We start from the raw sequence: 13083 nt of genomic DNA on the forward strand, positions 1-13083 counted from the left end.
GTATTTCTTTATATTTCTTCTTTATAGTTCTTCAGCAGTGGAGGACACGCATTGAAATGTGTTCCCGACAAAATGGCAGTCATATAGAGCATATTATATAAATAAAAATGGTTTATGTCAAGAAACGTTTATTTTTCCTATGTATGGAGACTTATGGGACACCCTATAGAATACGCACGTTAGGGTTATACGGGTTAGGGTTAGGTTAATACGGGAGTTGCAGCGTAAAGAGATTCGGAGACTGAAGATTGCATTGCGGACGAAGTTGTTTTTATGCGTTTTAGTTTCTCATAAGATAAAGATTATGATAAAGGTGGCAGTGGTTAAACTTTAGATGGTTAAAAAAGTTTGTTGTGTTAGCGGTCGGTGCGGACACAACTACCAAACACTTTTTGCATGTGATGTGTTTTTGCTCTTCGTCTTCTTCATCAAACCCAAAGTGATTCCATACAATTGAATTTGACTTGCCTTTTTTGTTTACCAAGCACTTCTGCTGTGATTCTCCTGCCGTTTTTCCAGACCGCTAGGTACAACTTTCCTCTTGGGGTGGACCTGCAGGCTAGCAGGCAGCAGTAGCTTAGAGGGGGGCGGGGCAGAGCAGCTCATGGTAGCTTGCATGTGCGTGAATTAAAACAACTCAAAATTAATAATCATTTTTTCTCGATTACATAATTTTGTAATCGTTGCGTGTAATAATCGAAATCGTAATTGAATTTCAATTAATTGCACAGCCCTAACTGAGACTGTCCACTTTATTGTACCTCAGATCTGTGAAATGATCCACTGTTGGGCATGTGCTGACAGCAGAGAAAAAGGTTTAAGACCACTATTAATTTCTTCAATTTTCCCTAAAGAGCACTAATTAGACCTTAAAATCTAAAAGACATAATAATTTGACATGTGAGAGCAGTGAAGGGGTAAATGGAATGAAAGGAATTGACAAGAGTGTAAAAGGGGCACAAATGATGTAGGTGGTGGCAAGAAAGCTGGAGAAAAAAGAAAGGACAAATGAAGAGACAATTCAAAGACGTAACGTGAGAAAACAGACAAAAGGGGTGAAAGCTGGGAAAAAGAGAAAGTGAAGTATAGACAATAAGCCAGACAGCTAACACTCAGAAAGAACCCAAACTGTAAAAGTGAGAAAGAGCTGCAAAGACAAAGAGAAATGAAAAAGAGCTGTCCATGAAGAGATGTGGCCTACATTCACAAAGGCTGCATTAAATCATGCTCTACTAGTCAGCATACAGACCAGGACCCACACACACATTTTCTTTTACACATTGTACTTTAATCCACAATCCACTGATTCAAAATGTGGCGTAGGGCGTGCAGCTACAGCAGGGATGTCAAACATATGGCCTGCGGGCCAACATCGGCCCCTTGGAGAAATTTGGGAAAAGCAAAAATTACACTGAAGATATTAATAATCATTTTAGTTTAGGTTCCACATTCAGCCCAATTCATTCTGAAGTGTTTCAATACTATCGTAATAACCTATAAATACTGACAACTCCAAATTTTTCTCTTTGTTTTATTGTAAAAAAAAAAGTAACATCACGTGAGAATGTTTACATTTACAAAAAATCCTTTCACAAAAAATGGGAATAACCTGAACAAATATGAACAACCTGAAATGTCTTAAGAGAAGTAAGTGGAATTTTAACAATAACCTGCCTGTTACTAAATGTGTTGTGCATTTGTAGATCCACTGTGATCTGCAAGTTGTAACGCACATGTGTAAATGAGAAGCTGAGGAATAAAATAAATAAAATTATTAACATTGCACTTACTTTTCTTAATGAATTTCAGTTTTTCATAGTTGTTTTTGTTATTCATATTTTTTAACGGACAATTTGTCTGTACATGTAAACATTTTCATTATGTAATTTTACTTTTTCATTGTAAAACAGAGATAAAAACTGTTGTGTGCTGATGTTATTTATTTATTATTTTATTATTTCACTAATTCATCCCAGTTCAGATCGCATTGGGCAGTATGTGGTCAAAGAACTAAAATGAGTTTGACATCCATTATCTACAGCATTAAAAGAAAAGGCTGGACATGATATAATACAACATTTACTGCACACAGACACAGAAATGTATTGCTTGAGCACCTCAAAACACTACAAGCGACACCAGCTGAGAGAAAAAAGAAATAGATGGAATTGAGGAAAACTAAACAACTGCACCGCCAGGCTCTTAAACCCTGCTCATCAGATGTTCAGTGGAAGACTATCAAATCAAAACAGCAACCAACACAAAAGAAAGACACTGAATACATAACGCTTCCCAGTACAGAACCTGAGCTCTCTTTCAACACCTCAGAAACTGATTTCAATACTTTACACTTCAATGTAAGTTACTGAAATTCTCATGAAAAGGTGTTTGCTGAAGCGCACACATATGGTGACAAAGCTGAGAGAGGAACCCTGCCATGAGTCTCTCTATGCACAGTTTCAAAGCCTGTCAGTTTAGCAGTCTCATCTGCATTCACAGCTTCAGGTAAAAAAAAATTTAAAAATTCCTGCAGCTTCTTTAATTGCTGGAAATGAGTTTGGTCCAAACAGCTCACATTCACGTTTGTTTACACATGTTTAATCTCCAGAATCAAATTAGTTTTTAGCAATTCTAAACATTTATTTTAATGCAAAGAGGCCGACATAACAGGACACCGAGTGGTTCGTTGACCTTTTGTACAAATTTACGGTTTTGTCAGATTTTATTACAGTGTCATCAGAGTAACACAACCCTTTTGTGAATAGGGAACAATGGAAAAAACCCTCTTTTACTGCCTTTGTCAAACTCAACCTGTGCAAAAAAAAAAAAAAAAAGAAGAAGAAGAAGACTCAGCTGCCGTTTTCGTTGATCTCTCTCAAAACAAATCACTTTCCTGCTGAGGTACACGAAGACAAAAAAAACTTACAACTAAGACAATGTCACTGCATTAACATAATATTAACAAAAGTCTTGCATATGCCAGATGTACTAGCTGGAATAATGCATGATATGAATGTTTTCCATATCCATGAAATAATCACGCTCATAAGTCTGTGGTACAGGGTTGCTTTTCTGTATGACACATATATTTAGCTGAAGGTTTCAGTCCTCGTCACTAAAGATGGAAAACAAAGCCATATTGTTGTTGTAATCATACAGTAAAGTATAAATAAGCTCTCAGGTATTTTCTTTTTTTTCTGCCTTGTCAGCTGTGGATCTGTAATAATCTGGGTGACTGTACAGTCTGTGTCAGAATGACTTGAGGCAGGCCAGTGGCCTACTGACAGCTATTTCCTAATGATCTCCCTGCAGAGACTCCATGCCTGATGAAGTAAAGCTAGAGACGGTTCAGACTCCGTTACTATGTAGCCGCTATGTTTTACCCTTTGATTATAGTTAGCTAATCACAGCTACGAGAGGTGCAGCTTCTGAGCACTTACAATGTTCCTTTGGACTTCTGGGGGTACCATCGGTTAAATTAAACAGAAATATCAGACTTGAACTCATTAGTCAAACATACTCTTTAGCTGGAAATTAACGTTCCTGAAATATGATAGCGCTCAGGGAGTCATTTCTCACTTTATATAGCAAAATTCAGCTTCATATGAGCTCACATATACACATGGATAGATTACAAAAACAAAAAATTTATGACCCTGTATCTCACCAAAATATTCTATTAAGAATCAATACCAAGTTGAATTTGTAAGATTGTCAGGTTCTGCTGCTATGTTAGAGTCCTGTGGTCTTGATGCAGGGGAACAATCTCCCAACAGAAGTATGTGGTACTTTCACAGGAGGAGAACTCAACTAATGAAATCAAAGTCCATATATGACTTCCTATCAGTGCTCAGTAGTAACTATACTGATATCTGTAACCATTTCCATGCTGTAAGCCATCAAAATATAGACCATTACATAGCTCATATCAAGAGCCTGCTTTTTGCCTGACTCCTTGTTTTTACTTAATATATTTATTTTTCTTTCTTTCTCTCTCTTTGACTGCCATCCCAGTCTTCTAAATGCCCAAACTCTGACTGCTGGGACTTTTTTTCTTCTGCCAGAGGTCCAGAATGTTGCTGGTATGACCAGAATGATCAACAAAGATTGGTTTGAGATATTTTTTAGTGTGTCTGTTTTTTGTACTTGTATATATTACTTTTCTTCTTTTGGTGTTGTTAGCCCATTTGATACGCGAGTGTTTATGTGGATATATTTGCGGGGATGCCACCTGGATGGGGGGTTGGGTGTGGGGGGGACAAGTTCATAACTTTTGTAAGAAATGCTTTAATGATGTCAATGTTGTTGATGTGGAAAAATGATAAATACACTTTTAAAAAAATAAATTTAAAAAATGGACCATTATAAGTAAAGGCAAATTTAAAATACTTCCAAAATTGGTCAAAAAATAAAAAATTCTCAAAAATGTGACTAAACTTTGTAAACATTGTCCCAAGGAAGATACATACATAATTTGAAATGAATCTGACTAGTAGTTTGAGAAGAAAATTGTTAAAACCTATACATTGGTGACCTTGAGTTTGACCCTTCAAGGTCACTCACAGTCAAAGGATAACTCAACAAATTAAATTAAAGTTCATATAGGGCTTCCTATCAGTGCTCAGAAGTAACTATATTGATATCTCTAACCATTCAGTGTTATACATTAAAATATGGCACATTACAAGTAAAGTCAAATTTTCAATATTTCAAAAATTCATCAAAAATTAAAACATTTTAGTATCTCAAAACTGTGAACAAACTTTGTAGGCATTGTCCCACATATAAAATCTGAACTTAATCCGACCAGTAGTTTTGTCCGAGAAAATGTTTGAAGAAATTGCTAACAAAGACAACAACGACAAAGACAATAACGATAGTGACGCCAGACACAGCGCCTTCACTATAGCTCATGGCCTATCAGCCAGAGAGCTACAAACAAAAAAGGAATTGGAAATATCCACATGCACACACTTGAGAGATTAAACATTCTACAGTTATGAAATATACTTTTGTGCAATACAATTTCATGCCACTGTAAAAACCTGGCTCTGATACATGTATTTTTTAAATTTCTGGTGCCACTCAATTGCTTTTAACTGCAGAAGTAAAGTCTATTGTAAGAGTGAGTGAAGAAGAGGAAACTGAGTAATTCAACACAGCACAGAGGAAGACTGGAGAGGAGTGAAGAGGAGAACGCCGAGTGGCTCTAGGTGAAACAACAGTTAAGGCTGGTGTGCGGTGGGAATGTTTGGACTTGAGTGAGAGCAGAACAGCGGTTGCATGAGAGCAGCAAAGTGCTGCAGGGCTCAGGGGAATACCCTCTACTAAGCTAAAAACACACCGGCATGGTAAGAAACTCTTACAAAAAGAATAAACAGATACATGTGCACACTGAAGCACACTAAAAAACTAAAAACAAACACGCCCGAATACAAAAATAAACACAGATTGGAGCGAGCGAACTGAGGAAGTGCATATGAATGTGGAGAGACAACCATACCAAACATAAAACAGACCAACAGAATAAAAATTCTTATTATTGTTAAAGAAAAAACTAATTTTCCTCACCCACAAAAATTTGCCCTCTCACCTTGACAGGATCCGTTGAGTTCCTCGAATCCTGACTTGCATACACACTTCCCGATAGGCACCAGCCATTCTCCTTCTGTGCTGCAGTGCATTCTGGGAGGCTCATACAAAGGCAGGGAGTTATTGACACAGTGGCCGACTACCTCCACGAGCTGTGAGGCTTCCGAACCTGGGATTGTGTCGGGGAATTCGGCCAGACTTTTCACCAGAAATGGGCAGCGTTTGTAGAAAACCCGCACGGACACTAAAGCAATACAGGCTCCCAAATCCTGAAACGCCAGGTAGAAGCCTTTCCGGGTTAAAGGTCCTAAATCTCTGACTTCGGTGTTGAGCTTCATGACGCGGTCCCCCAGGTCCAGCTCGGTGAAGCTCTCATCAGCTGCAATGGTGTCGATTTTGATGTACCTGCTCTCTTTCATAGCCCTGTCTTCCTCCTCGGTGATCCCTGCTCTGTCTCTCATATCCCCGTTGTCCATTTCGTCCTCGTCTCCATCCGTTTCATAGTAATACATGTTAAACGTCTCCTTGCAGGTCCCGACTCCTCCTGGCAGGCTGTTACAGTCTCTCAGGGTGAACTTGAGTTCGATGAAGACACGCTGGGCACCCTCAGTCAGGATCCAGTTGGTGTGGAGCCAGTTGTTCTGGTTCTGCTCCATCACTCTGCATACCTGGTAGGTGTGGATGGGGGCGTAGTCCTCATCCACCTCCCCAATCTCCTCCCACTGTGCCAGAGAAAGAGGAAACATATTTATTTATTTAACCTTTATTTAACAAGGAAGTCCCTTGAGATATAAATCTCTTTTTTGAGGGAGACCTGGCCAAGAGGCCCATCAGTACAATGCAAAAGAACAGACAGAGTATAAAACTTACATATGATTAAGACAACATAATATGGTTGAAATCCAGTTTAAGAGTAGCTATTACACACTTCTGTTTGACAGTTTGTCAGAACAATATGAGCATCATACAAAATCCAGAAAGAGTTGACTGCAGCAGTCTGGCATACTTATTTTTGGTCAAGAAAGAGACTGCTGAAAACGGGGAGTTGATAGGACCAATATTTTGGGAGATATTAGTAATTTTGAAATACAATGGCCTCTCAAAAGCCAATCACGCAGAAACAGACATGCCAGCTGAGAGGTTATTCAACTGAAAATGCCAGTGGAATTTACCGAGAAAATAAAGAAAGTAAAGGAATGAACTGTATCACAGGATCTAGAACCCATGGTTCCCCATGGGTCAGCGTGCTAGTTGTATTCATAAGATCATCACAAAACACATATCTCTAAAATGGGAGCTTTTGAGGAGTTGAGAAAAGCGGGCCTGTTTTCAGCTTTGCTTTTGTTTGAAAATGCATTTTTCAACTGGTCCCAGAAGTTTTTAAAGGTTTTATTTCATCAGTTTTATTAGGAACTGTGATGCAAACTGCAGTCTCTATTGGCCAAGTCCTGTTAGCCATTGATGAAAAACAAAAGGCATAGATGCTTCAGCAACATCACATGATTATATTACCTTGCAACAAAATAAAAGCAGATAATGCAGGCAGGTTCCATTACAAGGCAATCATGTAATGTAAAAGTAATGATGAACTAAATGTGTCAGACAAAGGAAAAAGTAATATTTGCCTCTAAAATGAAGTGGATTATAAGTGAAACGTTAGAAAATGGAAATACTTTAGAAAATTTCTCAGTGCAAATGTGATTTTTCCAGACCATTAAACTTTCAGGAGCTTAAATCCAGCAAGTGAGTATTCCTCAGCATATAATCTGTTTTGCTTAAATTTGATGGGATGAATCCAACTTTCACACTGTATTTTTTTCAAATTTAACTGATATTGTCTTGTAAGAACACACCTGTAAAGGGATTTGCAGGTATCAGGAGGACTGATTAGCTGTGGTAATATACTATAAATAGTGCAGTATATCAGCACTAATATAATCATATTTCAACCAACAGCCTGTTCTAGAAAGGAGAAAGATGCATGAAATCTGGTAAAAAAAAAAAAAAAAAAAAAAAAAAAAAAAATGACAGGTATAACATAATAGACAGGTATGACAGTGGTAAAAAAAAAAAAAGGATAAAGTGTGTGTGTGGACAGGTACAGATTGCAGAATAATCGTCATTTCTTCCACCTGATTTCCTCCAACTGCAACAAGAAAAAAGAAAAAAAAAAAAAAAAAAGATAATTTTATGAGGTATATGCATTCACTATGAATGAGGGGTAGAGTTCTGGTCAGAAAAAGAAATGAGCATGCAAGCATTTTGTCTGTATGTGCATATATGTAAATGATGTGTCAGTTTTCGTGTGTGTTTGTATGTGTGTGTGTGTGTGTGTGTGTGTGTGTGTGTGTGCATCTAAGCCTCTGAATGTGTGTTAGACAGCAGCATTAATTCCCTCTGCAGGTCTCCTGGGACATGGCTATTATCTGCATCACTAGCACTCTCCCATGGCTAATACAGGCGCTTCATCATGTCACCGTAATATGGCCAGAGGGACCAGACTATGATCTGGTGTTATAGCTTAATAGCCCATATTAATCAATCCTCGCTGTAGCTGTTGTGTACAACCTTCTGTCTTTGTCTTTTCTCTCTCTCTTTTCTCTCTTGTTCTCCATCTGTTTCTTTCTTCTTGCCCCCCCCCCCCCCATTTCTCTCTGCTTTCGTCTGTCTTTTGTATTTTCAGGTTATCATTCAGTTTCTGATCCAGTGATGACATAAAGGAAGAATTGTAAAGTGTTATGAGACGGTATTTTTTCATGTCATTTACAGCTTGTTTCTTTGGCAAAATGTCCTCACTTCATCAGAATTTCCTGTCTTGTGTTCAGCTTCAGGGGCTTTTTAGTGGTTAAATCATGATATAAGAATGAAGGAGGTTAAGGTTACAGAGTTAAATGCATTCTTTTAATGAAGTGACCCACATGTATAGATACAGAAACCTAATGTGTGTGAATGTGTACAACTGATTCCCTATCTCTCCCAGACTCCAGCCCAGTCAGTCCCAGTGCAGACATTAAGCCTCTTACTGGTTAGATCACACAGATCCAACAGCCTGCTCTGAGCTTTACACAGCTTAAACACACACACACACACACGCACACACTCTACACACTTCATTACACACACACACACACACACACACACACACACACACACACACACACACACTTCATTATTGGTAAGGGTTTGAAGGGACGACCTTCTTTAGTTTGGCTTAGAATCAAATGCTGCAGTATCTGTGCATATTGCTTTGTTGTGCCACTGGACATCAGCCTGCTTTGCAGCTCCAACATATTAATAGAGTGTGATTTCTAATGCAAATGGAACATGAAACTTGCATGGGCTAACTCTTTTGAGTCATCACACAAAGATTAAAGGACCCTAAATGACTGCAGAATAACATTACAATTAGTTAAAGCTCAGGTTCAGGCTTTTTAAAGTCCAGTGAAACTGCATAATTAGCCTACATTCTTTATGTGATGTATTCCCTTTAAATACAGAATACTGGCCCTAAACATCAAACAGGGATCAATTTTTAGTGGAAATGAATTGGTCTATTGAGCCACAGTACATATGGAATAAAAAACAGTGTCATTTGATTGGATTATGGTGGGTTTTATTGAGTGGCCTTTTTACTTGTACTCGCCAGTGCACCGTGGGCTCACCACTAAGCATGCACAGTTTTCCACAAAGTAAGCGGCCTTCCAAGAACTTCAAGTGGCTATTTCATGGGATCTTGGACATGGAATTAAGTATGTTGGATTTACAGATGTCGTGGTGCGTATAGAGGTAGAGGTTCTCGTACATACTAACACTTCAAGGGTCAGGACCACCAGAGCTGAAATATGAGGCACTGCTAAGTATTCATTCAGTCAATCCTAACACCACTTCAAATACTCACCTATTGCAAGCACATCTATTCCCACTTTACTTATTTATTAAAACACATTGCATGCACAAAAATATGTTCTATCATCCAGTTGACCAAAGTGGTGCAACTGCTGCCCCACAATAAAATTAAAACACATTTAATCAACTCTTAAGGCTATTTAAGATACTTTCACACCAGTAACATGTAATTACATAAAAAGCTCTGTTTTAGTTTGCTATGTGCATTTTTCATTGCTATGTATAAATATTTCTTTTATACTTGTAATTTTGTGTATTTAAGAAACAAGCAAGCTACAGTTATTATGTTAATTTGCTATTTTAACTCTAAATCACCAAGCTTTTGGAAACATGTTGTCCATATTTTCATGACACTACCAGATCACTGTATGTTTTAGTTTCACTCCAAAATAATAGTACGTCATTTTAGTCACAGCCCTGCATTTTCACTTAGTTTACCCTTGTCCCTGTCTGCATGGTGTGTAATTATGTTAATATTTTTAGTAAATCTGCTGAAAAACCTGAAAATCAGCTTGTAACTTTTAAAAATGGCATGCATATACTTTGTGTTAAGATAATGCCCATTTTCCAGCTCCAGTATCACCTCAACTTAGACAGTAAACACGGGTCAGTTGATCCAGTATCACTGTTGTCATGTCATGATGTGGATCACTCAGACAAATAAACAGAACATCTTCAAAACCTTTGGAGCAAATTTTCAAGTCTGTCCTGTTTTAATAAACTGATCACTGATTTAGAGTAAAAAACTATACTCGATATAGCATTTAATTTCTGACATTTAAATTTGGATTTAAGTCTCTTCCATTGTTACCTTGACATCAAGCAAGATTTACACCATGTTGCAATGACAGCCATCCATACGGAAGACATAGTAAATGAGTCAAGCTGTATTGAATTGAGGCGAGTCGTGATGATACAGGAAATGGATATCAACATAAATTTACAGCTATCTCAAGTATTATGTTGGGTTCCAATTCATAAACTTTATAACTTTTTAACTTTGGAATCATATCATTATCATCATGGAAGTTACAATCTGCACTCAACGGAAACTTTGAAACTGTTTGTTCCAAAGATAAGGACTGAATTAGGAAAGAAATCTTTTAGGTTTTCAGCTCCTGATGCCTGGAACAAGCTTCAATCTATTCCAAATACTGATTCCTTTGACTGATTTTAATGATCGATTAATCTTTGGAATCAAGGCTGTTGATCTGTAAATCTTTTGACTGATTGTATATGTTTTTTTGTGTTTGCAAATGCTTTTATTATTGTAAAATGTAATCATGTGATTGTATTGCTGCCACCTTGGCCAGGTGTCCTTTGAGAAAGAGATCCCCCTTCTACATGGGACCAACCAGAAACATAAAAAAAGCTTTGGAATAATATAATATTTGCACAGTTAAATATTGAAAAACTTAAAATTTGTCTTTTGGTTTTAAGATGGTAGAATACTGTACATCCATGACACATGTGGTTGTGCTATTTTGACTGCTACTCTTTTGCTTGTTTATAGAGCATAAAATACAAATTCATGCTAACAAGCTATGCTAAGAGGCTGAGCATTGTAATTGGAGCATTGGAAGTGTTGGTAAACTTCAATATAGAATCCTCTGATCAGCTTATTGGTGTAACTTCTCAAACACAAGTATGACAGAGCTGTCTATCATGAGACAAAAAAATGTTTTATTCAATAAACAGAAGCTCTGACTGATGACTTTAGCAGCCGAGCTAGCTGTCAATAATTCTTCTTATAATTCAGTTACATACAGTTGTCATAAATTAGATAGAGACCAAAACTGTACATGAACCCAGCTATAAATATAATTATTAGCTCACCAGTCGATAAGCTATTGTGAAGGCGCTGTGTTGGTCATCATCTCCGTTTTCGTCATCTTCGTTGTCTTCATCATGTTCACTAGCAATTTCTTCAAACATCCTCTCTGATGAAACTACTGGTTGGAACCACCCACTTCTATTGGGAAATTGATTCTTGATAGAATATACTGGTGAAATACAGAGACATTGTACCTATTTTATATATATATATATATATTTTTTTTTTTTACTCTAAATATTTTAACATGGAAGGCTCTGAGGATTGGCTTGCATTTGGAACCGGCCTCAAGTGGACATTCAAGGAACTGCAGGCTTTGGTAGTAGTATCTGTGAGCCTCAGAGGAAGAAACTGAACCAACCATGCGAATTGATAAACCAGCAAACCTAAGGGTTTTTACAACAGTAATTGGAGGTTTTTAATATTATCCCTGCAAGACCCAATCACAGACCCCATCTTTCTGGCTACTCATTAGTGTGTATTTGTTTTTTGTTTTTTCTGACTCCCACCTCTGTGTGTGTGTGTGTGTGTGTGTGTGTGTGTGTGTGTGTGTGTGTGTGTGTGTGTGTGTGTGTGTGTGTGTGTGTGTATGACTTTGCCACATCTGTCAGACACACAGACCCCCTGTGGCTCTGCAGAGTGCCCTCCTGGCTCTAAGTCTATAAAGCTGTCTCTAACTTATTATTACTGCCCATTACCGCTGACCGACATGACACTGTAATAGAACTGTCCTTCTCACTCTTCACCCATACGAGACCCCCTCCTCTTCTCATTTCTGTCTCCATCTCATCCCCTCCAACATCCCCCCTTCTCATGCCTTTTTCCTCTGCCTTTTCATTTCATCCATGTCTATCATCATTTTCCTTCTATGTGTCCTCTATTCTTCCTTTAATTATCCAATCTTAACACTAACCTAGAAATTCTGGTCAACCACGTCCCCTCTTTGCTTCTCCATCTCAAGTCGTCTTCTCTTCCCTTCCCTTCCCTTCCCCCTTACACTTTCAGCTTCTTCATTGTCCTTGATTTCTGCTGCTCTCCTTCAGCGTGCTCACAGTCCTCGTACAGTTCTTTCTACCACACTGCTTCTACATCATCTCTGCCTTTGTCTTATGTCTCAAACACTTCTCCCCCCTTGTACCCACACCTTGTCTTTGCACCTTCATGGTACAATAATGTGCTCAGGGCAAAAAAAGAGCTGCTAAGTCGCACATACATTGTTATTTTTTGTAGAAAGGCACAAAGCTGCCTGTGCTACTGTAAAGAAATATGGTCTATGCCTTCATTTTGATGCGAGAGAAGATCATTTCTCATTAAAATGTGTGGAACTTCTTTTGTATTTCCTCAAATTGCAGGAGGAGGTTGGGCTTGATGATGGATTTGCCACTAGAGATATCCCGTAGATTTGGGAACAAAAGCACTTGGGCTAGGGAAGGAAATGGTTGTGGTTTGGTTTAAATATGATTAAATACATTTGAAGACAAAAACGTTAAGATTTTTTTCAGCATTAATGAAGTCTAGAGATCATTTACTAATCATAGGTGCAGTCAGTGCTCTTGTCAAAACCAGCTGATTTTGTGAATCCACTTGGTAGATGTTTAAATGGAAATTTATCACCAACTGAAAACTACTATAATATCAGAAACAGGCTGAGATGGAGGTGTTCAGTGTCTGAATATTCAGATGTAGACTATCTGACAGGAGTAGTTCATGGACATCTGTGTGACAGAGAATCAGAAGACACTTATGCATAA

General features: G+C 38.0%; 1 protein-coding gene across 1 annotated transcript in view; it reads right to left on the bottom strand.

Moving 5' to 3' along the window:
- The window catches only part of epha5 (EPH receptor A5), a 132375-nt gene that overhangs the window by 105307 nt on the left and 13985 nt on the right, over positions 1-13083 (bottom strand). The window contains exon 3 of the mRNA XM_030148803.1: positions 5594-6314. Coding sequence (XP_030004663.1) covers positions 5594-6314 — 721 coding nt within the window. The remainder of the gene's footprint in view (positions 1-5593; positions 6315-13083) is intronic.

This window comes from Sphaeramia orbicularis, chromosome 12 (genome assembly GCF_902148855.1).
Source record: "Sphaeramia orbicularis chromosome 12, fSphaOr1.1, whole genome shotgun sequence".
Classification (NCBI taxonomy): Eukaryota; Metazoa; Chordata; class Actinopteri; order Kurtiformes; family Apogonidae; genus Sphaeramia; species Sphaeramia orbicularis.